The sequence below is a fragment of the Pongo abelii genome, chromosome 21 (assembly GCF_028885655.2).
Source record: "Pongo abelii isolate AG06213 chromosome 21, NHGRI_mPonAbe1-v2.0_pri, whole genome shotgun sequence".
Lineage (NCBI taxonomy): Eukaryota > Metazoa > Chordata > Mammalia > Primates > Hominidae > Pongo > Pongo abelii.
The window spans coordinates 67,712,435-67,739,816 of record NC_072006.2 but is presented as its reverse complement, the minus strand read 5'-3'; the positions used below and the strand labels follow the sequence as shown (position 1 = coordinate 67,739,816).

The window sequence follows — 27,382 nt, the reverse complement described above, 5'->3', positions numbered from 1 at the left end:
CAGAGGCACATGCCAGGACTCCTTAACCTCTTCCCTGGCTGGGTCATCCAGCTGCCTGCTCCCTTACTCCCCAGAAGCTCTGGCTCAGATGGGGTGATGCCAGGGCCTCCCAGGAGGGCTAGATGGAGGGGGCCAGGAGCAGTGAGGGAGCCCGCCCATGATTCCTAGTGTCCCACCCCTGCCTTCCTGGGGATCCCATGACCCTACTCGCACAGCCCTGGAAGTGGCCCCTTGGGATGCACCCAGATGTTCTGCGTGTTCCCGTATGCTTTATTGGAATGCTGGCAGGTCCGTGCCTTCCACACGGGCCCTCACACACAGCCAGGAGAGGCCCAAGCACCGGTCCCAGGCCCACCTGCCCGCACCCGCAGAAGGGAAAGGCCGTCACCCTCCGTGGACAGGGTCTTGGCCACCACATCCACCTTCTGAAGGTGGCCCAGACACCTCCACGCTGCTGACTGCACTTCCCATCAAAGGGGACTCCCTGGGGCAGAGTGGGCCGTCCCCCTACCCCCGAGGAAGGCACCTCCTGGGCGGGGACAGACCTTGGCTCCATGCTGCCAAGTCAAGGTGCTGACGTGGAAACAGGCACATGGAACACCACAACCCACTGTCCAGGGTGGAGTCCACCCCTCCTCGGAGCACTCAGTCCACCAGGGTCCAAGCAGCCCTCGGTAGACACCATGCGGCCGCCCACGTCTCAGCTTGGAGAAAGACACGCAAAGACCTCCAAGCTCAGCTCTCAGGGGCTGGCTTCCTGGGCCCTTTGTGCTGGCCGCTTTCCCGGTGGCTTCTCAGCACCCTGAGCCTCTGATCCCCCGCCTCTGACCTCAGGTTCAACTACAGCAGGTGGCTGCTTCGGTGATCAAATCCCTCCGTGGCAGCCAAGGACACCGGCCCTCCACACCAGCTACCGAGAGGGCTGGTGCCCACAGGGAGGACCGGGCGCCAGGAAGGCTCGCTGAAATCTCGGTCCCATCCTGTTCCGCAAGTCGCTGAGTCCCTAGGGTGGGACGAGCACAGGGGCTGAAGGGCCCAGGCTGCTCCAGGAGCGCTGCAGACGGTGACCAGCAAGTGGGGCGACCAGGAGCGTGGCCAAGGCTACAGTGATGAGCACGGTGGCAGGGAAGAGAGCACCTCACACACAAACTGCACGAGCTTCGGGCGCATGCATGGCTGGCCAAGACCCAGGGTCACACGGGGCGGACAAGGGAGACGAGTCATACGTGGCAGCACATCATCCTGTCCTCGGGGAGGTGAGGGTTGGCATGTGGCAGGCACCAGTCTGCAGGGCAGCCCAATCCTGGGGCTGGAGCTTCCCTAGGCCCAGGCACCACGCACAGGCATCCCCTGCTCAGCTCCTGAACCCGGACCCTCCTGCCTCGCCACGTCCGCTGTCGCACCCTCCCGCATCAGGGCCGAGGGCCCACTCCGCGCTCCTTTTTTTTCCAGGGTGTTCCAGGATGGTCAAGTTCCAGCACTGAGAACAGCTCAGGTGTGGGTGTGGCTATTGTGGAGACTGTGTCTGGTGAACTTGGTGGTTGGACAGTGCTGATGCAGGGGAGCCACAGAGGGTTATGACTGACGCGGGTTTGACAGCACAGGCCCAAGCAGGCGTGGACTCGGGAGCCGAGGGTGACCAGATGGCAGTGTGAGCGCCAGTATCATTTTCAGCATTTCCATCTTTACCACTTCAGTCACTCTCTTCAAAAAGAAAGAACTAGAGCAAACCCAAAGTTAAATATTTCAATGAGAAGGGACACCTCACGTCGCTGACAGCTTGGCACGTGGCTGGTCCCAGGCCCCAGAGATACCGCGTAGTGAACTGGCCGCTGGAACGCAGTCACAGGGCTCTGTGCTGCAGCCCACCTCCCAGCAAGCCATGCAGAGCCCCTGCCTTGAGTCCAAGAATGCCTGGGGGAGCGTGGGACGGGACGGCCCCCGCACAGGCTGGCCAGCAAGCCGCCCCCACGCACCGAGACTCCCCACGCGCAGGCGGCACAAACCCGAGTCTCCCTAGGGTCCTGCCTCCGGAGACGCTGTCCTCACACTGCAGTTGCTGATTCTTGGGTCAAATGGAAGGAGGAACGACGAGGGCAGAGTGCAAACACGAAGTCGCCCGGGGGCGCTGGGGACAGGGGCGCAGTGGGCCCTACCAGTTCTGGTTATCCCAGCCATCATCAGTGGGCACGGCAGGCGGCACTGCCTTCTTGGTGCCCTCCCCACCCTCCCCGCCGTCGCTGTTGCTGTTCCTGTTGGTGGAGGCCGAGCCCCACACCTCCCAGCTGTCCGAGCTCCTCCTCTCGGTGGAGGTGTCCGCGCACGTCCAGCTGTCGCTGCTCGGGGACTTGCGGGCCTTGGTGGGCTCAGCACTTCCAAAGGTCTCCCAGAAGCTCTGGTCTATGGTGCTGTTTTGGAAGTGGTCTGGACCGCTGTTCTGATAACTGTGGCCCTCCGAGGGGCTTTTAAAGAGACAGAAGGGGGACTCTGAATGACTGTTACTCAGTCCACCACTGGGAATTCTGTGCCCCCGAGAGCTCTGCACTTGGACAGTGACTGCCTTCCCAGGCCAGCGCTCGGGGTCCACAGCAGCCCCACCAGGCGGGAGCTGTTTCTCCCGCTTCAGAGCAGACAAAACTGCTGGGGAGCAGGAGAACCAGGGCCCACTCTTTATCAATCACCCAAACTGGCGGATAGTTTTACAGAAAACTTCCTTTTCCACCAGCTCCAAACTGGCGGATAGTTTTACAGAAAACTTCCTTTTCCACCAGCTCCAAACTCTGCTGCAATAAAACAGTGGTTTAGCCAAGTGGGGAGGGGCAGGGGCACTTGGCCTCAAGACGGGACACAGACCCTCCCGAGTGACGCCCTCAGCTATGCTGGCCCCAGACCTGGCCCTGCCCTCTGTCCTCAGCTGCAATCACACCACTGAAAAACCACATACACAGAGGGAGAGAAGAGACGTGGCGTCTGCAGGGAAAATTTGGGCCCACCTAGGGGGCAGTGCATCTGTGCCCACCAGGGCTGGCCTCTCAGTAGACAGCACAAGGCCAGGCCCGATGAGATCCCCAGTGGTTCCCCTGTTGGGGTCAGAGGCTGAGAACAGCAGCCAGCTTCCAGCAGAAGCGCCTGGGGTGCCCAGTGCTAAGGGCAGAGCTGGACATGGGGCCCAGGACAGGTCCCTGGGGCCCCAGCCTTCCTGTCCCCTGGCCCCCCACCTGCTCCACCCACCCAGAGTCTGGGAGACAGAGGAACAGCAGAGCAGCGCCAGCTCCTCCTACGTGGGGGTGTGTGGGTGAGACCCTCCCTCCCACCCTAGCCTGGGGAGCCCAGCTCCTGCAGGGTTCCAAAGATCACACAGCAGGGCAGAGACAGGCAGGACAGGCCTCTGCAGCTGCAGAGCACTCAGAGAGCCTCCACAGTGCCCCCTCCCCAGCAAAGATGCCAGCCACCTCCCGCAGAGCCTTCCACAGTGCCCCCACCCCTCCCCTCCCCAGCAAGGATGCCAGCCACGTCCCGGAGAGCCTGTGGAGAAGTGGCCAAGGCAGGCGAGTGGGATGCAAGGCCCAGGAGGGGACACGGCGTACCTGTCCAAGGGGTCCTCTGCTTTCCCCGAAAAAAAGGTGGTGACATCCCGCCATCCCTTACTACCGACTCCCTGGACCTGGAAGGAGACAGGAAGAGAGGTTAGGCAGCCTGTCGCGGCACAGGCAGCTTTAGGAGGCCCCCACACAGAAGCCGGCACGCGCCGTCCCGCTGAGAAGACCCAGGCAAAATCCAGAAACAAGGGGTGCCTCGCACACACGTACAGACACAGACGGGCACAGCCACTCTGCAGTGGCGCCAGGTGCATGCGGGACATGGCAGCGAGGACAGCCTCGTGCACAGACCTCAAGAGCTCCCACCACATGCTTGGGGGAGAGGAGCGAGGCCTGCTCTTCCCTCCCTGTCTGTCCGCAGAGCACCTCAGGCCAGGAAACAGGACAAAATGCACGCCCCAAATGGCCCGCAGAGCAGTGGGACTGATGGCAGCAAAGATGGCGCTGGCCCTTACCGAAGAAAAGGCCAGCAGCAGCAAGATAAGAGCAGAGGGAGAAGTGACAGTTAGTGGCTGACCGGGCCGCAGTGGGCCAAGCTGTTTCCATATCCCTCGGGCCGTCAGGCTGGGCAGCTCTCCTCCCGTCTCAGAGGACAGCGGCCACTGCCGAGCTGGGCTGAGGGCTGCACGGGGCACACCCTGCTCTCACGCCCAGGGCCGTGGAATATGGAGACTGGCTTCGACTGTGCCCGCGTATCTGGCAGGCTCCCTACCTTGGATGCCAACTGAGAGACCCCACTGGACACATCATCAAAAATCTTTCCCTCCTTCACCTGCGCGGATGAAGACGGCGGCATTAATGGGGGCGGGAGAGATGAAAGCTTAAAGCTTCAGGAGTGCAGGAATCCCCTGGGTGAGGGCATCCAAAATATCAGGGGCATGTGGATACCCATCAGGCTGAGCCCCAGAAAGTTCTACAGTGGCCCCAAAGGGATTCCAGCATCAAGAGACCATGTCACTGTGAGGCCTGGTGTCTGCAAACATGGCCCCTGCCAGCCACTGCTAACAAATAGCAACGTGACCTGAGGACAGCCCACGCTGCCCCAGGTGGGTCTTCCCCACTTGTCCCAGTCAGGCCCCGAAGGAGGCAGGGAGCTAGCGGGGCTCTTGACCCCCTAGGATGGCAGGCATCATTCCCGTACCAGAGCCTCCTCTGGGCACAGCTCCATGGCCAGCTGTGGGGGTGAGGCAGAGGAACAGAGGTGGGCTGGAGGTGCTGGGCTGGGGGGCCAGCTGTGGGGGTGAGGCAGAGGAACAGAGGTGGGCTGGGGGTGCTGGGCTGGGGGGCCAGCTGTGGGGGTGAGGCAGAGGAACGGAGGTGGGCTGGGGGTGCTGGGCTGGGGGGCCAGCTGTGGGGGTGAGGCAGAGGAACGGAGGTGGGCTGGGGGTGCTGGGCTGGGGGGCCAGCTGTGGCGGTGAGGCAGAGGAACGGAGGTGGGCTGGGGGTGCTGGGCTGGGGGGCCAGCTGTGGGGGTGAGGCAGAGGAACGGAGGTGGGCTGGGGGTGCTGGGCTGGGGGGCCAGCTGTGGGGGTGAGGCAGAGGAAAGGAGGTGGGCTGGGGGTGCTGGGCTGGGGGGCCAGCTGTGGGGGTGAGGCAGAGGAAAGAAGGTGGGCTGGGGGTGCTGGGCCGGGGGCACTGCAAGGGAGGCCCTAGGCCAGGGGAAGGGACCAGCTGGGGGGTCCAAGAGGCGCCCAGGCCCCGAGGAGGACGCCTGTGCTGGAGAGGTGGGGTGTGAGGCCGGGCCTCGCTGAGTCCCAGCTGCTGAACAAACAATCCCCCTGATGCCCCTGACACACTCACGTCCCCCGGAGTGAAGGACTCCAGGCACAACTACCCAGAGCTGCCCATTACCTTCTCCTGCGCAGGCTTGAGGACGTTCTCGTTCAGGCTGTGGCCCAGCTCAGACGCCTGTAGGAAGGGAAGTCACATGAGCCCCACGACAGCTCCACCACAGGACACGGGTCGGCAGTGGCAGCACAGGCCAGCAAAGGGCAGCGCGAGCCTCACCAGAAGGAGGGAAGGCAGCAGGATACAAGCGCAGGGAACAGGAAACAGGGCTTTGCACACAACACCCGAAGCGCAGTCAGCCGCCACCTCTAGAAAGTGGAGAGCGCGGCCCCCACCAATTCTCGCAGGAAGGTCCCCCTCCAGGGTCCTCCCTCACGTGCCACCATGCGGCTGGTGGGAACATGCCCTGTGGAGCCTGTGCCTGAGGCCAACGCCGGCTGTAGCCACCCCATGCTGACCTGCGACGCCTCTCCTTCCTCCCCAGGCAGGCACCGAGTCCCCCCTGGAGGGAAGAGGGCACGGAGGCTGGGGCCACAGGAAGAAGCTGCTGAGAAAGGAGCTCAGCCTCTCCTGATCCTGGGTCAGTGGCGTCGAGGCCACATGGCCACCTGGGGATGTGGTGTGAGGCCTCCTCTTCCCCCAAAGGCAGGCAGCAGCACGGATCAAAGGCCAGAAAGGGAAGAACTCGTCACAGAGCAAAGATCCTCCCCTTTGCACTGCGTTCAAGGGAGCGCAGGTGGCCAGGAAACCCTGCTCAGCACCTCGGCGCCCAGTGCCCCCGCCCTCCCTCCAGCACCTCCCCAGCAGCAGGCCTGGGTCGGGGGTCTGTGTGTTTTGGAGATGGGGGTCTCATTTTGTTGCCCGGGGGGAGTGCAGTGGTACTGCGCAAGGGTGACAGGCACACACAGCCAAGCCTGATGCAGATCCCCGATCTTAAAGGAGAGCCATGGACCGAGGCCAGGGAGAGGGTCTGAGCGTGTGCACATGTGAGGTGACACAAGACAGTGGCAGCACGCAGGAGGGACAGAGGAAGCCAAGCACATTCTCGGCGGAGATGCGGGCGGCATGCACGAGCAGACACGGGCTTTACCGGCTCCGGCTGCTGCCTGTGACCCCAAAACTTTACGCGACGGCAAGACAGGTTAGGAGAGAGCAAGGTGAGGGCGGCATTAGTAACCAGCAGCGCCTTCGAGCCCGCCGTGGGGCGCCGCAGCACTAAGGCAGCACCGGGCAGGCCCTCAGCAACACAACCCTGGAGCAGCTGCTCCCTGCCCTGGAACTGACCACCACCTTCAGGAACTGCGTGAGCGACTGCACCTCAGGACCCCGGGAGGCCCGCAAAAAAGCCAGACGGGCGTCCCTGCAGCTGGGGGTGGGCACGCGGGGAGACTCCCTCAGAGAGGAAAGGGGGCTATGGGCCACGGGGGTGACGGATGGGCACCTCGTGAGAAAGGACTCCCTCGCCCGGGGGCAAAGGCGTGTCCTAGAGCCATGCACAGCTCCACGCCTGCAGTCCTCAGCTTTCATGGTGAGCCTCACATGGGCACTGCCTCCTGGGTGTGATTCTGAACCCGAGGACAGCCAGATCACAGCCCTGACCACCAAGTGGGGACTGCAGGGCCCCCAGCCACATCCTAAAGAACAAAAAACATGCAAAGGCCTGAGGCCACACTGCCTACAACTGGGGGGAAGCCCTGGCCAGAGCAAAGGGACGCTCCGTCGCCTCAAAGTGCAGATGCATCCTGTGTGCCGCAGGCACAGCACCAACCACAACGGCCCTTCCGGCTGAGCGGCCACCGCCAGCGTGGGCCATCTGCCAAGCCAGGCAGTCCTGCTCCCAACAAGGTCGCCAGCCGCAGTGGCTGCACACCGGTACCAGCTACCGGTGAACAGGAAACCAGTTTGGCCCTGCAGGCCCTGAGCGGGTCCATGAGGCAGCCATCCGGGCATGAGGAGGGCAACAACATGGCAGGAACACCCCCTTCTACGCTGGGACCCCTCAGCTCTGAGCATGTGGCCTGAGAAGAGGGAACCAGGCAGCTTCAGGTGCTGCACGTGGCGTCAGACTCAGGATAGTGTTAGATGCACCGGGGTCAGAAGCTTCTCCTCTGTTACCTTCTGACTTGCTTGGGATCCAAACTTTGTAGCCTAAAATGAAAAACAAAGACAAGGCTTGAGAGACTTAACACAGACTGCCAGGCGTCCTTCCTCAGGGCCCACAGACTCAGGTCCAGGACTGTCTCTCAATGGCCCCTGGGCTGCCAGCGGCTCTGGGCGAGCCCTATAACTCTGAGATGCCCAGAAGAGCTGCAGCGGGGACTGGATTAACACAAATGCTGGCTTCTCCCTAGAGGGAGGCCAGCCCGGTGTGCTATTGGGGTGAGGGCACATGTGAGCAGTGTGCAAGGCCAGGGAACAGCAGGGCCAACCCCATCCTCCAGACTTCAGGACAGGGCCGGGGCCTGCTGGAGCAGAAGACAGGCTGGGGAAGCCACACCAGCGCTATCTTCAATGGACAGTGCCACCGCCCCAGCCCCATCTACCCCGCTGTGGGGACGGCTCCGTGCCCAGCACAGTCCAGGCACCTCGGTCATTTTCACGCTCTGGGGGAGGAGAAAAGGCCCGGTCGTGACACTCTGGCTGGAAGGTACCTGGGCCTCCCCAGGCCGCAGCCCTCCCGTGGAGACGAGAAAACAGAGGCCCTGGCGGGAACCAGAAGCTGACGCTCAGCAAAGTCACGAGGCCGTGGAAGCTGGAGCATGGACACCTGGCCTGCTGCCCCTTCCAGGGCCCTCCCAGGCCTTCCTCTCCCAGGGAAGACACAGGGCCAGAGTGACCACAGGGGCATGTGACAGATGAGCACTGTGACTGGGGAAGACACGGGGCCAAGGTGACCACGGGGACATCTGACAGGTGCGCACCGTGACTGGGGAAGACTCGGGGCCAGGGTGACCACAGGGACATCTTACAGGCGCGCACTGTGACTGGGGAAGACACGGGGCCAGGGTGACCATGGGGACATCTGACAGGTGCGCACTGTGACTTCTGCTCACAGGAGCCCCACCCTAGGCGCCTTGGCTGCTTGTGTGGGCAGCTGCAGGCACCCAGCTGCCCCGCGCTGCCCTGCTCTGGGCTTCCCCTTCACCTGTAACACCACAGTCCAGCCCCCGGGGGCCCACGCCCCATCCTGGTGTCAGGCCTGCTCTTGGGTCTCTGCCTCATGCTTCACTGTCTGCCCTGACAAAAGCCCCAAATCTTCCCCTCATTTCAGGCTGAGGAGCAGGCGAAAGAGAGAAAACGCTACCAAAACACGACTTGAGCCCCAGAAGAAGCTCCAGGGCACAGGGTGCCCGAGGCCTGCCCTGCTTGGTTATGGTGGAGTCTAGGAATCAATGGGGCTCACATCTCCCTCACTTTCATCAGGGCAGGACCCCTTTGCCAGCGGCTGGTCTGACACAGGAGCGGCTCCTGACAGCCTGGGCTGCTGTGTTCCTGTAGAACCTCCAAGGCCTCGGGACCACCCTGGCTGGTACTGCGTTGGCACAGCCCATGGTTAGAGCACCCAGAAACCCTCTGTGTCCCACATCCCTTCTGCAGCTCCCAGAACCCCAGGCCAGCAGCGGCCAGTGTCCCGAGGGCCTGGTGGGGACAGTGTGGCATGGCGGGGACAGTGACTTACGCCCTCCTTGGCTGCCGAGGCAAACCGGCTGGCTCCAGTGGTGAAGCTGCTCCAGCCCTGAGGGAGGCGACAAAGAGCAGCCACATCAGGACTGGGACCTAGGAACCCGGCGCTGAGCAGAGTATCTCAGCGAGGAAGAGGACCAAGGCAGAGGCTGCCCCAGGCCCCCGCCCCGTCCTGACCCCACCGCGCCTGCTTCTCCAGGCTGCTGGAGGAGTGCAACTGGACCCAGGGCACAACAGACACGCACCCTCTACCCCCATCTCACCAACTGCAGTGCTCCCAACACAGCGCAAACCAGCCTCCCGTAGCTCCCACCACCCTCAAGAAGCCCACGCTGCAGGGCAGGACCCCTCCCCACGGCTGGCGCTCCCTCCTGCCTCCCTAGAGGAACAGGCAGAGGTGAGGCGTGTGGGGTCACGATCACCATAACCTGCTCTCCTTCATCTATGCTCAGGGTTTCCTTCTGAGCCTCCCAGGATAATTAAAGCTATTTAGAAAAATAAATGTCTCATTTCAATCCAACTCACCCTCTTCCTCCTAAAGGAGGACCCTCACTTGAGAGATCACCAAGCTGAGCCGCCTTCCCCAGAGAGCAGATTCCCAGCAAAAAGCAGCAGAAGGGCGGGCCACAAAAATGAAGCCCACACACAGGCTGGAAAAATGCGCTTTTCTTCCCTAAAGATGTAGCAATGACTGCAAGAGCAAGCAACCATGGCCGTCAGTGGCCAGAGGTGCAGCCAGGCCACCCCGAGCGACTGGAAGCTCCACACACTTGGGGGCTCCCAACACTCAATGGCAGGGCTCCTTGCAGATGAAGACATCCGTTTTAAACCTGCTTATTTTCAGTTAACTACTTTGAAGATATTGTCATGTTAGTATTAAAAAGCCCTTTCTGGCCAGGCGTGGTGGCTCATGCCTGTAATATCAGAACTCTGAGAGGCTAAGCAACTCGAGAGGCCCAGGTGGGAGGATGGCTTGAGCCCAGGGTTCCAGGCCACAGTGAGCTATGATTATGCCACTGTACTCCAGCCCTGGCAACAGAGCAAGACCCGTCTCCAAAAAAAACAAAAACAAAAACAAAAAACAAAATAAGCCCTTCCTTGGCTCTCAGCGCAAGCTCCCATTTAAGCGGCCCCTGTGGCCAAAGGCTGAGGTTGCTGGTGTCACAGACAACAATGCTGCGATGAATAAAAATCTTTTTTTTTTTTTTTTTGAGATGGAGTCGTACTCTGTCGCCCAGGCTGGAGTGCAATGGTGCTATCTCGGCTCTCTGCAACCTCCGCCTCCCGGGTTCAAGCAATTCTCCTGCCTCAGCTTTCTCAGTAGCTGGGGCTACAAGGCACATGCCACCCCGCCTAGCTAATTTTTATATTTTTTTAGTAGAGACTGGGTTTCGCCACATTGGCCAGGCTGGTCTCGAACTCCCGACCTCAGGTGATCCACCCGCCTCGGCCTCCCCAAGTGCTGGGATGACAGGCCTGAGCCACCGCGCCTACAAAAATCATTTTTCAAAGATGGTAAAAATTTCCTTGGAAAATGAAAGTGGAACAAAATGTATTCCCGTTAATAGCAAAATGGCAACAAGCCCAGGGTGTCATACTCTGAACATCTGACCTGGAGCTTCCAGGCATCCCCAGACCAGAAACGGCCCTGAGTGACCTCAGGCAGCGCCCGAGCAGCTTCCCAGCGCTGCCAGAGCCCCAAGCACAGAGCCAGCTTCCCAATGCGTGTAGTACTCCCATCTGCAGAGAACCTGGCCAAGTGGCTGCCATCAGAGTCCTTGGGTTCCTTGGAAGAATGGCCGTTGTTAGATTTGAAATACACACATTTTGTGTTAGAAGTAAGTGATGGCCGGGCACGGTGGCTCACTCCTGTAATCCCAGCACTTTGGGAGGCCGAGGCGGACAGATCACCTGAAGTCAGCAGTTCGAAACCAACCTGGCCAACCTGGTGAAAACCCATCTCTACTAAAAATACAAAAATTAGCCCGATGTGATAGTGGGCGCCTATAATCCCAGCTACTCAGGAGGCTGAGGCAGGAGAATCACTTGAACCTGGGAGCCAGAGGTTGCAGTGAGCTGAGATCGCACCACTGCACTCCAGTCTGCAGCCTGGGCGACAAAGCAAGACTCCATCTTAAAAAAAAAAAAAGAAGTGATTGAATACATTTGGGATCTGAAAAATTTAAGCCACATTTTTGCAAGAAAACGTCGCTGAAGGTAAGGGAAGGGTCCTTAGATCAGAACAAGGCAAAGAGCACATGTTCCAGGACTGCCACACTGCCCACTATGGCACGTTGTGCCCTCAGGCCGGGGTCTGCCCATGGGAGATGCTCTGCAGGGCCCCCAAGTCCTCACCGAGTACAGGGAGGACATGGCGTTGTTGAGGAAGTCATCTTCTTTCTTCTGAGGCGGTGGCGTGTTCCCAAACCCCACGTAGCGATTCCCCTGGGCCCTGAAAACAAAGCGGACAAGAGGCCGAAGATGCTGGCACGAACCCTGCTCCTCCTGAAGGCGTGGGGCCCTGAACGGAGGCAAGGCTGGGGCTCTGGGGTATGTGCCAACGTCCCCATGCACAGGATGTGCACGCTGCCTCCTGTGGCAGCAGGAGCCTTGGCAGCTCCCAGGCAGCAGAGAGATGTGCTTTCTGCTCATTTAAAAAGACCCTCCTGCCACATCACCACAGGGTCCCCAGCAAGTCCCCAGACCCAGTCACAGAAGTACTAGAAGAAGGATCAAAACAACTTAATATGACAGCTTTGGAGATAAAAATTCATTTATAGGTCCAGCAGATTCCAAGCAGAAAATGTGTTATGCTTTTCTTGTAAGTGTTAGCTCTTCTCTACACCCAAGACCCCCAATTCACACCTGGGCAGCTTGGGCTCACCGCAATACACCCAAGACCCCCAATTCACACCTGGGCAGCTGGGGGTCACTGCAATATACCTAAGACCCCCAATTCACACCTGGGCAACTGGGGCTCACTGCAATACATCTAAGACCCCCCAATTCACACCTGGGCTGGCTGGGGCTCACTGCAATACACCCAAGACCCCCAATTCACACCGGGCTGGCTGGGGCTCATTGCAATACACCCAAGACACCCAATTCACACCTGGGCAGCTGGGGCTTACTGCAATACACCTAAGACCCCCAATTCATACCTGCGCAGCTGGGGCTCAATGCAATACACCTAAGACCCCCAATTCACACCTGGGCAGCTGGGGGTCACTGCAATACATCTAAGACCCCCCAGTTTACACCTGTGCTGGCTGGGGCTCACTGCAATACACCCAAGACCCCCAATTCACACCAGGCTGGCTGGTGCTCACTGCAATACACCCAAGACCCCCAATTCACACCTGAGCAGCTGGGGCTCACTGCAGTACATCTAAGACTCCCCAATTCACACCTGGGCTGGCTGGGGCTCACTGCAATACACCCAAGACCTCCAGTTCACACCAGGCTGGCTGGGACTCACTGCAATACACGCAAGACCCCCAATTCACACCCGGGCTGGCTGGGGCTCACTGCAATACACCTAAGACCCCCAATTCACACCTGGGCAGCTGGGGCTCACTGCAATACACCTAAGACTCCCAATTCATACCTGCGCAGCTGGGGCTCACTGCAATACACCCAAGACCCCCAATTCACACCCAGACAGCTGCAGCTCACTGCAATACACCTAAGACCCCCAATTCACACTGGGCTGGCTGGGGCTCACTGCAATCAGACCCTGCACCACACATGCCTGGGTCCCACACCCACTGCACATGGGAGGCCCCAAGGGAAGCAGCCCTACCCACCAGACCGAACCCTGTGGGTCTGGCCCGCCTGAGGCGTCCCCAGCTCTCAAGTCCTTACCCTTGATAGGAGCCGAGGTCATCATTCAGCCAGTCTTCAAAAGCCTTGTCCGAGGAGGCAGTCACACTCTGCGGCTGGCCAGAGGCTCTGAAACCGAGACTCGAAGGCTGGTAAGGCCAAAACTGGGTGAAGTCTGAGGTAACCCCAGAGGCATCCCCAGAACTATGTGGCCTACATGGGCAGTGCCTTCACGTCACCCCTGAGAGCACCTGAGGCCAGGGTGGCCTTCAGCTCTGAGTGGCTGCTCGGGCTCAGGTGCTGAAAGCCCAGCAATACCAGCCTCATGGGCAACACGAGAGGCCTCCACAGTGGGCTCTGCGTTCTCCCTGTTGGCAGGAGGCAGCAGGGAGAGGTGGGGCAAGAGGGCCGAGGGTTGCCCGCAGTGCAAAGCCTTCTGTCAGAAGCACCTGGACAGGGCTCCAGATGAGGTGGGGAGGCCTCGTGCTACCTAGTCACCCCACCGGGGACGTTCCCTGCAGTGGGACATGGGACGCATCCATGACGGGGTCAGTTCAAGGGTGCCAGGGCCAGTGCCACAGGCAGAAGGGCAACTCTGGGGAAGGGGAGAAAACACCCCCGTGAGCAGATGGAGACGTGAATTCCCACAGCGCCACGGCTGACACGGCTGTGTGCACACCTGGAAGGCGTGCGGAGCTTACCTGGGGCACTATCTGAGACAGCTTTATGGGTGTCTAAATGTACTAAAAGCTTGTATTGTTTTGGCAATTTTAAAAAGCTGTTTTTCCCACTGACTTCTGGGAAAAGAGCTGTCACAACAGCAAAGAAGGGGAGAATTCTGTGGGGAAACCCAATCTACTAAGATCAGGGCCCAGTGAAAACTGTACTAAGGCCCCACGAGGAGCAGCTACCGGTGCACCGTGGACGGCAGCGTCCTGGGCTGAGGTGGGGTCCAGTTCTGGGCAGGTGATGATTCCAGAGACCACTCTCTGCCTTCGGCCAGAGCGGCCACCTGACAAAGAGACACAGGGCATGAGAGAGCATAAAGGTGCCTGGCGACGCCCTCGGGCACTGTCGACTCCAGCGACCCCCCACGGCCCGCCTGGAGCACCCGCCACCCGCAGCCTCCTCCCAGCCCCCCTCGATGGCACCTGCTCAGGTGCACAGACCAGGTGTGGATGCAAGACCAGGGCTCACTTTACAATGAACAACAGTGCTGGGGAGCTCCTAGCTGGTGCAGCTCCAACTTCCAACACTGGGTGACCCACCTATTTGGCCTCCAAACTTCTTAGAAACACTGTGCCCAACATGTCACAGAGGCAATAAAGGGTCGCAGCTGCTTTCTCCCCTGGAGGCGGGGAAGGTCTGTCTCTCCCCGCAAGCCATTTGCCTCCCCTCTGGGCAGGAAGCCTCTGCTCCAGGGCGGCGAGTTGTGTGTGGTCCAGTGGGTGTGTCAGAACCAGCAAAAGAACCGACTCCAGAACCACTAAAGGCCACAGTCCAGCTGCCACAAACGGCAGAGCAGCCCCACACCATGGGCAAGAGTGAGTTGGGCCCATCTCTACCTTATCCCTAAAGAGGGCCGCGGCTCTGCTGTTGTACTTCTCCTGCAAGGACCAGCAAGGATCGTAATCCTCCTGAGACTCCAGGAACTCTCGGAACTTAGCATTCCCACCAGCTTTCATCTTCTCAAGCTCAATGTCCTTCCACTTGTCCATAGTCACAGAGCGCACAAAGCTGGAAAGCAGAGGATCGAGCAAATCAACCAGCACCGGGGACACCCAGGGACACCCTCCACCCAGCATCATCCTGAGAATTAGACACAGCAAGCAGCAGCCGCGGGGAGGCCAAGTGGCCAGCAGCTGGAACCCTGTGCCATGGTGTCAATGGAGTGGACACTGGCAATGCAATGGGAGGTGGCCCCCAAGCTTCCCTGGCGTCAGCACCTCCGGTGTCAGGAACAGATGCTGGGGTGGCCGCAGGCTCTCCGCAGAGCTGGAGCGGCAGGACACTGACCTGAGGTGCACCCCAAGCCCGCGGTGTCTCCCCGAGCACTCCAGGCAGATCCAGATGCCGTAGGTCACACTGACCCACTGAGGATTGAATGCGCCACACTCAAAACAAACCTGCAAAAGGGCCACAAGTGACTCACCAGGTGGCTCAGGACAGAGCCCAGGGACCCCAAAGACCTGACAGGTGGCCTCAAGGAGCAAATGCAGAGGGCTGCCCAGGGTGGCCAGGGGTGTGGGTCAGGGCAAGGTGTGAGGGGAAAGAGCCTCCGTGTAATAAAATGTTCAGATGGGAAGACGAGGCGGACCTGTCCTTAGAGCGATGTGACCTGAGAAATGTGGAGGAGCCCCACCCCCGACAGCCAGCACTGATGAGCGCCAGAAATGGCACCACTCTAAGAGCCGGCCACCCAGGCCACTAGCCAGCACAAGCCACGCACGTCCAGAGCCACGCCAACCACCATCCACTGCAGGAGGGTCCCAAAACCACAGGCTCAGAGCACAACTTCCCGGAACTCACTGACCCTGACCAAGGCTTGGGGCGGGGGGGTGGGGGGCAGAGGCTTACGTTATTCTCATCCTGCACCCTGACTTCTTTAAGAACCTTCCTGGTTCTTGGGCTGGCCATGATGCTGCAAAGGAGAAAAACAAACACTTTAAACTTACAAACAAGCTACTCTACAAAAAAGAAAATAACGTCTGTCCAAAAACACCACACAACAGAAAACCTGAGGGGCAATCTGTTGAGCTGCTTGGAAGCCGCGGTCACAGGGCCACTCGCAGCAGGGGGCCGCGGGGACCACTTACTGAAGGATCTGTTTCCCATACCCCCAGGAGGCTCCCAGGCTGCAGCCAGGGCGATGATCAGGAAGACCTATAATTACTGGTGCCACTTTGCTTAAGCTTATTCATCACCAAGACTGCATCATTTATAAAAAGTCCTGTCTTCTAATGGTGAAATTCACAGCAAGGAGTAGTCTTTAAAAACACACACAGATTGGCTGCAAAATTCGATTTTCCACCTAAAAGGCAACACACCACACCTGGGCTGATCACTGCCAACGACAGGGAGCCTAGGGACTCTGCGCTCCACCCTCCCCACCACCTTCCCAACGCAGTACAGGGAGGCTCCCGCCTGTGCCCTGCTGCCTGGAGTGTGTGGAAAGTCCAGCCTGCTGGGGGACCTGCAGTAGGTCCTTCTGGGGCCATTCTGAGGCATGGGGGCGACAGTGTGGCTGCTGCAGGACAAGGAGAGTGGCTTTAGACCATCAGCCCCTGCCACGGTGACCCTAGTGGGACAGCAGCAACAAGGTTTAGGGTGAAGAAAAAACCTATGGATGTCTCTGCAGCTCTCCTAGCTTTACAAAGTACAACTTCAACTGGTGGCCCATCTAATTCAGGACCAGGAAAATTGATATAGTTAAGATTCAAAGCGGGAGGAAGGGGTGGTACCAACCCCAGCGTCAAAGGAGAATGACCCAGTGGCCCCGCACACCACACCACTGAGCAAACTGTAGAAGACAGTCCAGCCTGGAGGCAGCAGACCTGGATCCCTGCCAGCCCATGCCTCAGTGCGTTGTCTCTCTGAGGCTCATCCATCTCTCAATATGAATGGAGCCGTGTGCTGTTCCCTCTACCTCTCACTACACAGACAACACGCTGAACTCTGTAAGCCATGGGAAGCTACACACTTGTGTACTGCTGACCTTCCTAGTGCCAACCCTTCCCTCCTTCACTGTGTTTAAGAGGATTGCGTAGACCAGCTTTCCTATTCACGGTGTAGGCAGAGCTTTTAAAAAACAAAAAAGAAAAATCTCTGTCCTATATTTCATTTCTAATCTTAAGTATCCAGAAACAAGGTATTCACGGGGGGTGGGGGGGGTCCCAACTCCACAGGGCCAAAGTTTCTAAATTCTGAAGCCCATGACTCCTAGTATTGACCAGTGCCCACCTTAAACCCATTCAAAGTTAGGAAATAAACACCTGTTTTCTGCAGTTCATCAAAACAAAACCAAAAGTTCACCCTGGACTCCCTTTTGCTCCGTAATTCTCTGTGCCTTGTGTAAGAGTGTCCAGGAATCACAGATCATGAGGCAGACATCTGAATGCTCACTCCTGACCGCAGGACTTGGACCCCAGCGTGACTCATTCAGGCGGATACCGTCATCAAACTGAGCATCCACCCATACAGCCCACTGAGGATGGAATAGGGAAAACCTGTGTGGAGAGGTGCCCTGGCGGGGCGGGGAGCGGGGCTGAGCTTACAAGGGCCTCGGGATACATTCTTGTCACAGCAGCCACTGAGGGCCCTGTGCGGAACCACGGCACATGCGGAAGCCACGGCCCGCGGAGAGGAGGTGAGCCGCCAAAGCAGGACGAGACCAATCCAGGTCGCCACACTCGGTCCTGTACTCTTTCCATAGCACCACGCCTGCCCTCAGGGCTTATGTATTGGTCAACAGACACAGGCACACAAAAGTCAGAACCATGAGAAGACGACTTGAATTTCTAACTGTAAAACATACAGGATACTCACAGAACTACCGGAGGGAGAGAATGAGCAAAAAGGAAAGGACTTGGCTTGGATTTAAGAGGAACTCCTCTACGTGACTAATTTTGGATATTCAAGAGCCCTAGTTCCCTGAAATGTTAAAGTTAGTAACACGAAAGCAAATACCTCCTAACCTTCAAAAGTACAAATACGGTTTATCTTGAAAAATAATCCAAAAACTCTGAACACTTGAAACCAAGATGTAAAAATATACCTCCTTCTTAGGACCCTCACACTTCTTGGGGGGTGGAAGCCCCACCGGGCTTCAGAGGCCACCTGACTGGGATGTATCCAGGCCGAGTCCTGGGTCCGAAGGAGCTCGGGAAGAGGGTGTTGAAGGGGACGGGCCAGGGTCCTGCTCGCGCCCCGGGAGGCGACGTGCGTGGGCAGGGACCCTCTGGATTCCCGTAACCGGTGGGAGATTCCAGATCCGGGATGCGGGTGGAGGGCAGCTTCGTAGCAAAGGGGGCACGAGGGGCGGGGGGCGGCACGGCGGAGGGGCGGCTGCAGCGGGGCGTCCGCGCGAGAAGGGCCCCGCCGCCCAGCGCCGAGGGAACTGGGGGAGGTCGGGGTGGGCGCCCCCAAGCTCTGGGGCAGCAGCCTCAGGGTGGAGCGGGGTCCGGGTGGAGGAGGCTGCGGCAGGGAGGTCCGCCCGTGAAGGCCGGGGACGACGCCGCGGCAGCCGGGGCCTCAGGCCGAGCCCGCGCCGCCGAGCCGCGCGCTTACCTGGAGGGAGGGGCGGGCAAGGCCGCCGGGGTCAGGCCAGGGCTGGGGTAGGGCCGCCGCACTGCAATGGGGATGCGCCCGGTCGCCCACCAGCCGCCACCAGCTTCCGGCTACGTTGCGCTTTGCAAGGTCTCACGGGAGCCGGCAAGGGCGGGACTTCCGCCTCGGGCCCCAGCCCCTGAGGCGCGCATCCGCCGTGTCGCCATGGGGACGCGCAGCCACGCAGTCCAACTCCCACCTCGGGGCCCGGACCGCAGGTGGTCGTGGTGGCCCCGGAGGACGGCAGCCTTTGGGGGCCGGGTGGGAGAAGCTTCCGTTCATCCGCGGAACCAAGCTGAGGTGCTTCTGGGACGGCGCGTTCACCGGGGGCCGACAACGGGGGCGAGGCGGGCGGGGGCTTGGGGCGGGAGCTCGGGGGCTGGGACGGCCGGGCAGGGGGACGCAGGTAGGAGGACCGGGGGCCATGGAGGACCGGCAGTGGGGCGAGGTCTACGGGGCGGGGGCAGAGGGGCCAGGACAGCCGGGGACCGGCAGGGGGACTCGGGTAGGAAGACTGGGGCAGCGGGCGGCGGGCAGGGAGGCGAGGGTCACAGGCAGTGGGCCTCAGGGGACCGGGGGACCGGCGCGGGGGTGGAGGGTTGCGTCCTGGGACCCATGCTCCCGCCCTGGGGTCTGAGTCTGTCTCCCACCACCCGAGCCTTTGGGCCCTGGTGGGAGGCGGCGGGGTTGAGAGCGTCTGCGGACCCCCACCCCTGCCACGCAGATGCCCCAGAGCGCAGGTGTGCAATGGTGGCACCCGAGTCTGCACTAGGAAGGTACGAAGCTGAAAAAGCGATCACCTGTGGGAGGTTAATTGCAGGTCATTTTTTGTTTTGTTTTTACTTTGTGCTTTTCTGTGCTTTCCATGTATTCCTCCTTGATCTGGGTGACTTTCGAAATGATGGAGAATAAACATTTTTGAGATATAAGCTACACACCGCAAAACGTCCAGTTCAATGAGTTTTGACAAATGCATACCCCCAGGTAACGTCTACCATAGTCAATTATAGAACATTTCCATCAGAGGCAGCCACTGTTCTGATTCCAGTATCCCCATATCTTAGTTTTGTCTGTTCTGGAATATCACACAGAGTCGTGCACTTTTGTGATGGCTGCTTTCCCTTTACGTGATATCTCTGAGATTCAGCCACGTTGCGTGTATCCGTAACTGCCGAGTAGTGTGCCATGGAAAACACGCCACATTCCTTCATTTATTCACACTTTGGACGCTGGGGGGGTGTCTAAGTTTTGGCTAGTATGAATAAAGCTGTCTTGAAAGGTCTTTTTGTAGGCATATTTTTTCTTCCTCTTAGGTAATTACCTAGAAGTGAAATTTCTGGGTCCTGGGTAAGTGTGTATGGAACGTTACTAAAACATGCTGAGTAGTCGGGCGCAGTGGCTCATACCTGTAATCCCAACACTTAGGAAGGCTGAGGCAGGTGGATCACCCGAGGTCAGGAGTTCAAGACCAGCTGGGCCAACATGGCGAAACCCTGTCTCTACTAAAAATACAAAAATTAGCTGGGCTTGGGGGTGCACGCCTGTAATCCCAGCTACTTGGGAGACTGAAGCAGGAGAATTGCTTGAACCCTGGAGGCAAAGGTTACAGTGAGCTGAGATCACTCCACTGCACTCCAGCCTGGGTGACAGAGCAAGACTGCATCTCTAAACAACAACAAAAAGATGGTAAGCATTTCACGCTTCCGCCAGTGATGTGTGAGGTCCAGCTGCTCTGCATCTCTGTCAACACTTGGTATTGTCAGTCTTTTGACGGCAGCAGGCCTTGTGGGTACAAAATGGTGTCTCAGTGTTGTTTATTTGCCCTCAGGAGGGAGTCGCCAGTTCTTGCAGTAAGAAACCACTGGCGTGCATGAAAAGGAGGGGCCAAGGTGATGTGCATAGGCACCAGCAGCATCTACAGAAGTGGCAGTTGGAACAGTGTAGATTTCAGCACCAATCTCGTGGTCAGGACTGTGTGGGTACCATCAGTTCAGAGAGTGGGAGCCATGTGCTGGATTAGTCCAGTGGGCTGCCCGGAAGAGGCAGACTGTGAAGGTTGAGAAGCTGAAAAGGAGGAGAGGAGAAGGGAAGGCAGTCTTGGAAGGGGCACAGTTGGGGCCAACATCTGGCATTGGGTAACCAAACAGTCAGTGGAAGCTGAACTTGCAGTTTTCTGATTGTAAAGCAAGTAAGTCAGAGTGCTGTCTCATCAACCAGGCCCACCCGGACTCTGGGAGGTCTGGGGCTATCTCCACCCCCAGAGCACGGCCGCCCCAGTTCCTAAAGCTCAGATTAGAGGCGTGGCCCTTCCAAAGACAGGGTAGCCTGCTGCCTCACAGCATCCACAGCAGCCTCACCTCTCTCTGCAATCTCAAGGCTTGCAGTGGCCAACTCACAGAGGGGCCAAAGCTCACTCACAGCGGTGGGATCTGGCAATGGAGTGGGGAATAGGGCGGAACCTGCAGCTGCAAATTGAAAACGTTTTATTTTCCCATCTAAAATATTTAGGTAATTTGTTTTTCTTCTAGAAGTGCCAGCAGTCCATTAATTTTCAGTTATAGTAATGTGATCGTCTCTGTGCTTTCCTCCCCGAGGCTCTTGAAGGTCTTGATGTGAATAAAATCAAACAGAATAATACAAAAACAGTGAAATGAGAACTTGCAAGTAAATGGCTGTGCAGAGCTGCCTGGCGCACAGGCAGGTGAGCAGGCACGAAGCTGCTGTGAGCCAGGCAGGAGTCCAGGTCACCTGTGAAGTTGTGGGACCTGCAGCAAAGCACTGCCTTTCCCCAGACTCAGGTCACCCATCTGTGGAACAAGGTCCCTAGACCCAGGTCACCCATCTGCGGAACAAAGTCTCCAATTTCCCTTTCAAGCCAGAGGCCTACACTGGCTGAGCACTTGCCAGAATTGCAGCCCTGGGCTCGATGAGGAAGAGCATATTTAAACCGCGCAACCATGCACTCCGATGTGAACCCATTGTTCAGACAAGGAAACCGAGGCACAGTACAATTCAACAATTTGCCCAAAGTGAAAAAGTTGGTAAGTGATGGTGCGAAGGTTTGCACCGGGAAGTCTGTAATGCCCTCTTCGGAACAGAAGGAGGAGGGTGTGTGGAGCCAGCTGTCCGCTGGGCCAGGACCAGGTGTGCCCTGTGATGGGGAGATACAGCGTCAGTTCCAGGGGTGAGAACCACAGAGGTTTCATTCTAAACACAAGGAACAGAGAAAGTGGGCAGGGCCTTGAGCACAGGTCCTCTGTGACCCTGTATGGGCCTCACAGCCAGTCAGCCTGGTCTACAGGGTCCAGCCAGCTCCCAGCAGGGGTGGCAGAGCCTGAGGAGCAGCTAGAGCTACCCAAGGCTGGGGTGTGTACACACATGTATGTGCAATGTGTGTGTATGTGCATGTGTGTGTATTTGCATGTGTGTGTATGCGTGCATTTGTACTGCATGTATGGGTACATGCCTTCAGGCTCATCAGCTTAGGGTCACCATACTGGGTCAGTTATGGGGCATCCCCAGGGGCAGCCACCCTCCTAGGGCTTCCTTGCAAGGCAGGTCCCACTGCATCCACACCTTGCACAGCTGTCAGGGCACGGGCTCAGGCTATGGGGAGACGTGCCCAAAGTCCCACAGGGGGTGGCAGCAGCACACAAATGGGGCCCCAGGCCACCCCCACCCCAGAGGCTGTGGGCCAGCCTTGCTGGAATGCCTCCAGCATAGCCAGAGGGTCGGGGCCCCTGTGCAGTCAAAGCACCCTCCCACTCCAGCAATTTGTGCAGCTTTTGGGAAGCCCCGCTGTCTGCATCTAAGGAGTGGCCGGGAGCCTGCTGTATGGCAGGACCAATGGGTATCTCGAAATGACTTTTAGTCTCGTCAACTGTCCAGGGCTCCAGGCCCCCATGAGAGGCGCGTCTGCCCTTAGTCTCCCCCGGACTCTGAGCTCACCTTGAAAACTGAGGCTCAGCCCGTTCATTCCTGAGGCTCAGCCCAGCAGACTTGGCCGTGCATCCGGCTGAGAGCCCCTCCCAGCTCAGCTCCTCCCATCCTGCATCCCGCCCGCCTTTCTCCAGGGAGCCTGAATGTTGGTGTTCCTCTAAATTCCCATGTTGAAATTCTAACCGCCAATGGGATGGTTTCAGGAGGTGATGAGGTGTCAAAGGCAGAGCCCTCATGAATGGGACCCCAGAGAGACCCGACGCCTTTTCCTATGTAAGGACACGGAGAGGAGGTGCCGGCTCTTAGGCAGCAGACCCTCACCCAGCCCAGAATATCCCCATGCCTTGATCTTGGACTTCCAGCCTCCAGAACTGTGAGAAATGAATTTCCGTTGTTTACAAGCCACACAGTCTAGTGGATTTTGTTACAGCAACCCGAGCAGATTAAGACAAGCACCTCCCAAAGAATCACTGGCACAGCAATCCCTGTCTTCAGCCTCCAGGGAACCTGACCTACGACAGCAGCCCTCCCAGCTGGCATTCCGGCTGCCGTGTGCTGTGATGGGTGCCAGCACCTCTTAGTTGGGGTGAAGGGGAGGGGCCAGCAGCATAGCAAAGGGGAAATCCTTCTGGATCGTCGCCTCTCTCTCTCCAACCCTCTCCATCACCAGCATCAACCTGCAAGTCAGGTCACCTTGAGCCAAAGCCAGAAGGAGCCCCACCCTCGCTGGGCTGCTCCGTGCTCAGGCTGCTCCGTGCTCAGAGCTCACCCCTACCCTTGCTGGGCTGCTCCCTGCTCAGAGCTCCACACTTCCTGGTAGAGTCCCCTGAAGTTCTCCTGCCCAGAAGTTCCTTCTTTCTGCCCAGACCTCGCTCAGCACCGTCATCCTAGGAATAAAATCCCAGGAATAAACTCATCATTCCAGGCCTCCCAGGAACTTGGGTTCTGGTCTTGTCTCGGCCCCGCCCTCTCGTGCAGCTGCTGGGGGCCTCCAGCCCCTGCTCACTCACCCACGCCCTCTGCACCCTCCACTTGAGAGAATTCTGGTCATTCCCCTGGCCCTGCCCTGCCCCGTTGTCTGGGAGTTGCTGGAGGGCTGGATCATCCCCTCACCCTCTCCCTGTCTCTTGGTGTGTCTGGCCAGGGCTCACACAGGCAGCTCCAGGGAAATTCCTGTGGCTCAACTGCTGGGTCCTGCACTGCCACCACAGTCACAGCCAGCTTGAGCGGTGACAGGTGGGAAGAAGTGAGTCAGGGGAGCTGACCTGCAGGAGGGGCTTTCAGGAAGGAGGCATCCTACAACCCCAGGGCGCCATGGGTGTGCCCCTTGGAGGCTTGAAAGCCCCTTTGGTCCTGGGCAGGACCTCCAGAGGGAGCACGGCCAGCGGTTTGGGGTGGACCTGCCCAGATCTTGTCTTCTGCATAAACAGGCACACGGCCTGGGCTTCCCTGCCACTCACACCTTGATTGGTGGCTTTCTTGCGTCCCCTCTATAGCAGAGGCTTGTTCATCTTAACCACTGATGTCTCTTACATTCTCTAACTGGCCTCTGATTGGAAGACAGGACTCTCCTGTCACAATCATCATTACTTTGTTTTTACCTTCGATGTTGCACTGGACATCTTTGTACGGTGGCCTCTCTCTGTGTGAGTATTTCCACAACATAGACCTCTAGCGGTGGAAGTGCCAGATAAGTTCTGGGAGATTCCACCAAATTGTCCTCCAAACCCTGTGTCAGATGCGCTGATGGGAGTGTGCCTGTTCCTTGCATCCCCTCCCTGGCTGCCATTACCAAGGGGGCTGTCTCCGCCGGGCTCTAAGCACACGTGTTGCCACTGCTGTTTAATTTTCTCATCTTAATGGTGGTGAGGCCAAGCAAACACGCCCTGGCCACGGTGTGTCCTGTGGATGCCTGTGTTTTTCTCTGCCCATTTTTGTCTCCTGTTGATCATCTTCCACCACCAGGTCCTTCTAAAACGGCTTTGTCCTGTATCTGGAGAGAAGTGCATGGGGTTGGGCCGGGGCTGCCCACGACGGTGCCGCCTTGGTCCTGGAGAGAAGCGCGTGGGGTTGGCCCTGGGCTGCCCACGATGGTGCCGCCTTGGTCCTGGAGAGAAGCGCGTGGGGTTGGCCCTGGGCTGCCCACGATGGTGCCGCCTTGGTCCTGGAGAGAAGCGCGTGAGGTTGGCCCAGGGCTGCCCACGACGGTGCCGCCTTGGTCCTGGAGAGAAGCGCGTGGGGTTGGCCCTGGGCTGCCCACGATGGTGCCGCCTTGGTCCTGGAGAGAAGCGTGTGGGGTTGGCCCGGGGCTGCCCACGACGGTGCTGCCTTGGTCCTGGCTTCTGGCCTGCTGCATGGTGGGACTCCACCTGGCTGGTTCCAGCCCCATCTGCCCCCACTTCTGCTGCCCGTGCATGGCGTCCAGGAAGAACTGGGGCCCAGGACAGAAGGAAATGGGAAGAATGTCAGGGTGTGTACATCACCCAGAAGTACAAATGTTCCTTGAAAATTCTGAGCTGCTCTGTCCTGAGCTCCAAGAAACTTGCAGCTGTGCTGAATTATGCGTGGCCACAGCGGCTAAGGAGTCACAGCTAAGAATGTGCTGAGATAGGGCCAGCTTCTCAGGTTGCAGAACTGGTAGCTCAGATCCTGGGACTGTGACAGCTGGACCCACAGGGTCCTCCTGCTTTGGCCCCTCCCATGCGTATCTTAGCCAGGAATCTTTCCAGATTCTAGTTGCTAGAGGCAAAAATCTCAACCCCAAATGGCTTAGCAAAGGGAATGTATGGATTTGTGTGATGGAAAGTCTAGAACAAAGTTCAATTTCAGGTGTGGCTTGATCCAGCAGCTCAGCACTATTGCTGAGAACCAGGATTCTCTGTGTATGTTTGCAGTTCCGTCTTCATCCTGAGACCCCCAAGATGCTTCTGGCAGCTTCTAAGGCTGCAAGCTTCATGATTTGCCTCTAGCAAGAGGAAATAGCCTTGCACCAGCACCCCGGCCGAAAGCTCACGCTCCACTCTGATGGGCCTAGCTGGGGTCGTGTGTCCACTTCCAAACAATCACTGGCCAGGAGGATAGAATGTGCTGACTGGGTGCCCTGGGCTCCAAGCTCCAGCCCTGAGGCCCATGTAGACTCAGTTTCCCCAGACTGTGAGGACCCCTAGCAGAAGACCAAGGTGTTGGGCACGGAGGGCGAGGTATTGAGAGCCTTGCCTCAAACCGTTGCTGTGTGGCTGTGCTTCCATGGTCCCGAGGGACCGGGAGACTCTTCCTGTGTGATCAGAGTTGTTCCCATGTGTCCCCAGGCCCAGCCAGTTGCCGACAGCCAGAGTGGTACCAACACTGGTGACCGATTGGTGGGCATTACCAGCTTCCCAAACTGGGATGCCTCTCTCCTGCAGGACGGGGCAGTGTGAGGGTCAGGGCGGGGAGGGTGGGGGAAGAGAAAGGACTGGGCTACGGGGACACTGAGACATCTCCCCACCCCACCCCTGCCCAGGAAAGGGGGGCGGGGCTTGTGCAGAGGCATATAAACTGTTGGCCTGATCAGCAGTTTAAAATGTTGTTTCAGGCCGGGTGCCGTGGCTCACACCTGCAATCCCAGCACTTTGGGAGGCCGAGGCGGGCAGATCACCTGAGGTCAGGAGTTCGAGACCCGCTTGGCCAACATGGTGAGACCCTGTCTCTACCAGAAAAACAAAAATTAGCCAGGCGTGGTCGTGGGTACCCATAATCCCAGCTACTCAGGAGGCTGAGGCAGGAGAATTGCTTGAACCCGGGAGGTGGAGGTTGCAGTGAGCCAAGATCTCACCAATGCACTCCAGCCTGGGCGACAGAGCGAGACTTCATCTAGAAAAATAAACTAAAAATAACATTGTTTCAATATTAAAACAAGCTTAAATACATTACAAAGTGAAATTCAAGTGCATTTTAAGGATGAAACAGGAGCTCTTGAAATCCCAAGTTCATATCAGGCAGCTCTGGCTGGGCCAGGTCTCAGAAATGAGATCTGTTTCTTTAGAGACTTTGAGGAATGCTCACTGGGTCCCCAACTCACATCTCTGTTTTGAGATGACTTTGTTAATTAGTCGTCCACCACGGCCAGTGTCGATTCATTCAACATTGACATTTTTGAGCGTCTGCTGGTTCCAGGTTCTGCACTGGGAGTATGTAGGGGGGCAGGCACAGCTCGGAGTGTCCCCCTTCAAGGGATGATCAGATGGACGGCAGTGAGCACCACAGAGAGCAGGCGTGCGGGCCCTAATGCAGGCGTTGGCCCTGCCCCGGGCGCTGCGGGGTAGTGAGGAAGCAAGGGAAGCAAAGACCCGGCAGCAGGAAGACTCGGTGTGTTTTTGAGCCTGGAGAAGCCACATGCCTCCTCTCGTGTGCTGGAGACACAGGGACAGCTAGGCATGTGCCTGGCCCCGGAGTTCCCGAGCAGCACAGTCTAGAAGGCTCACAGCCGCCGTCCCTGCTACAGCCAGCAGCCGAAGCAACCAGAAAATGCACAGGGGCATGGCAAGTGGACGGCCACGTGTCCACGTCTCTAAGGACTGCGCAGCCATGCAAACAAGCAGACCATTGCCACCAGGACACAGACGAGTCTCATGCCACACTGGACATGGTCTGGGCTGTGCCATCCACTTACATGGATCCCCCAGAACAGGCGAGACCCACCAGTGCTGGGCAGGGGCCGACGCCTGCTCTCGTCAAAGAAAACTGAATGCAGAGGCCATTGGTTTGGACAAAGCTCCTGCAGGAGGCCCAATAGACAAAACCAAAATGGAGTCACTCATGCTGCGGTTCGTAAGATCTGTATCTGACCGCCCCCATCCTTCCCAGAAATCAGGGAGAGATAGCAGCCGAATCCCCAAACAGGCCACCAGAAGCCAGCAAGAAACCAACATGATAAGGAAGTCCCCTCTGCTTTAACTTTTTTTTTTGAGACAGTCTCGCTCTGTCCCCGGGCTGGAGTGCAGTGGCGTGATCTTTGCTCACTGTAACCTCCACCTCCCGGGTTCAAGCGATTCTCCTGCCTCAGCCTCCTGAATAGCTGGGACTACAGGTGTGCACCACCACACCCGGCTAATTTTTGTATTTTTAGTAGAGATGGGGTTTCACCATGTTGACCAGGATGGTCTCGATCTCCTGACCTCGTGATCCACCTGCCTCGGCCTCCCAAAATGCTAGGATTACAGGTGTGAGCCACCGTGCCTGCCTTT

The 27,382-nt window shown here is 58.3% G+C and overlaps 1 protein-coding gene across 6 annotated transcripts; it reads right to left on the bottom strand.

Moving 5' to 3' along the window:
• Positions 1-252: 252 nt before the first annotated feature.
• On the bottom strand, positions 253-18,336 carry ARFGAP1 (ADP ribosylation factor GTPase activating protein 1). 6 transcript variants are annotated; one of them, XM_024238764.3, is made up of 13 exons: positions 18,180-18,336; positions 15,471-15,534; positions 14,910-15,019; positions 14,459-14,630; positions 13,805-13,905; positions 12,936-13,022; positions 11,427-11,523; positions 9,067-9,123; positions 7,503-7,535; positions 5,451-5,507; positions 4,312-4,371; positions 3,588-3,664; positions 253-2,462 (listed from the first exon to the last, which is right to left on the bottom strand). In XM_024238764.3, exons 2-13 carry the CDS (start codon positions 15,528-15,530, stop codon positions 2,153-2,155), a joined length of 1,221 nt encoding a protein of 406 aa, XP_024094532.2. In that variant the 5' UTR covers positions 15,531-15,534; positions 18,180-18,336; the 3' UTR covers positions 253-2,152. The 6 variants fall into 6 exon arrangements, with proteins under 6 accessions (XP_024094532.2, XP_054398324.1, XP_054398325.1 ...); XM_054542349.2 differs by having other exon boundaries at positions 17,668-18,294; XM_054542350.2 differs by lacking the exon at positions 4,312-4,371 and having other exon boundaries at positions 18,180-18,315.
• Positions 18,337-27,382: the final 9,046 nt, after the last annotated feature.

Bases quoted from the DNA above. Each gene is read 5' to 3' on its own strand.
- ARFGAP1 (XM_024238764.3), bottom strand. From the start codon at position 15,530: ATGGCCAGCCCAAGAACCAGGAAGGTTCTTAAAGAAGTCAGGGTGCAG. The intron at 4,372-5,450 runs GTAATGGGCAGC...TCATCCGCGCAG, and splicing joins TCAAGCCTGCGCAGGAGAAG to GTGAAGGAGGGAAAGATTTT. The intron at 3,665-4,311 runs GTAGGGAGCCTG...GTCTCCTTCCAG, and splicing joins TCTCTCAGTTGGCATCCAAG to GTCCAGGGAGTCGGTAGTAA.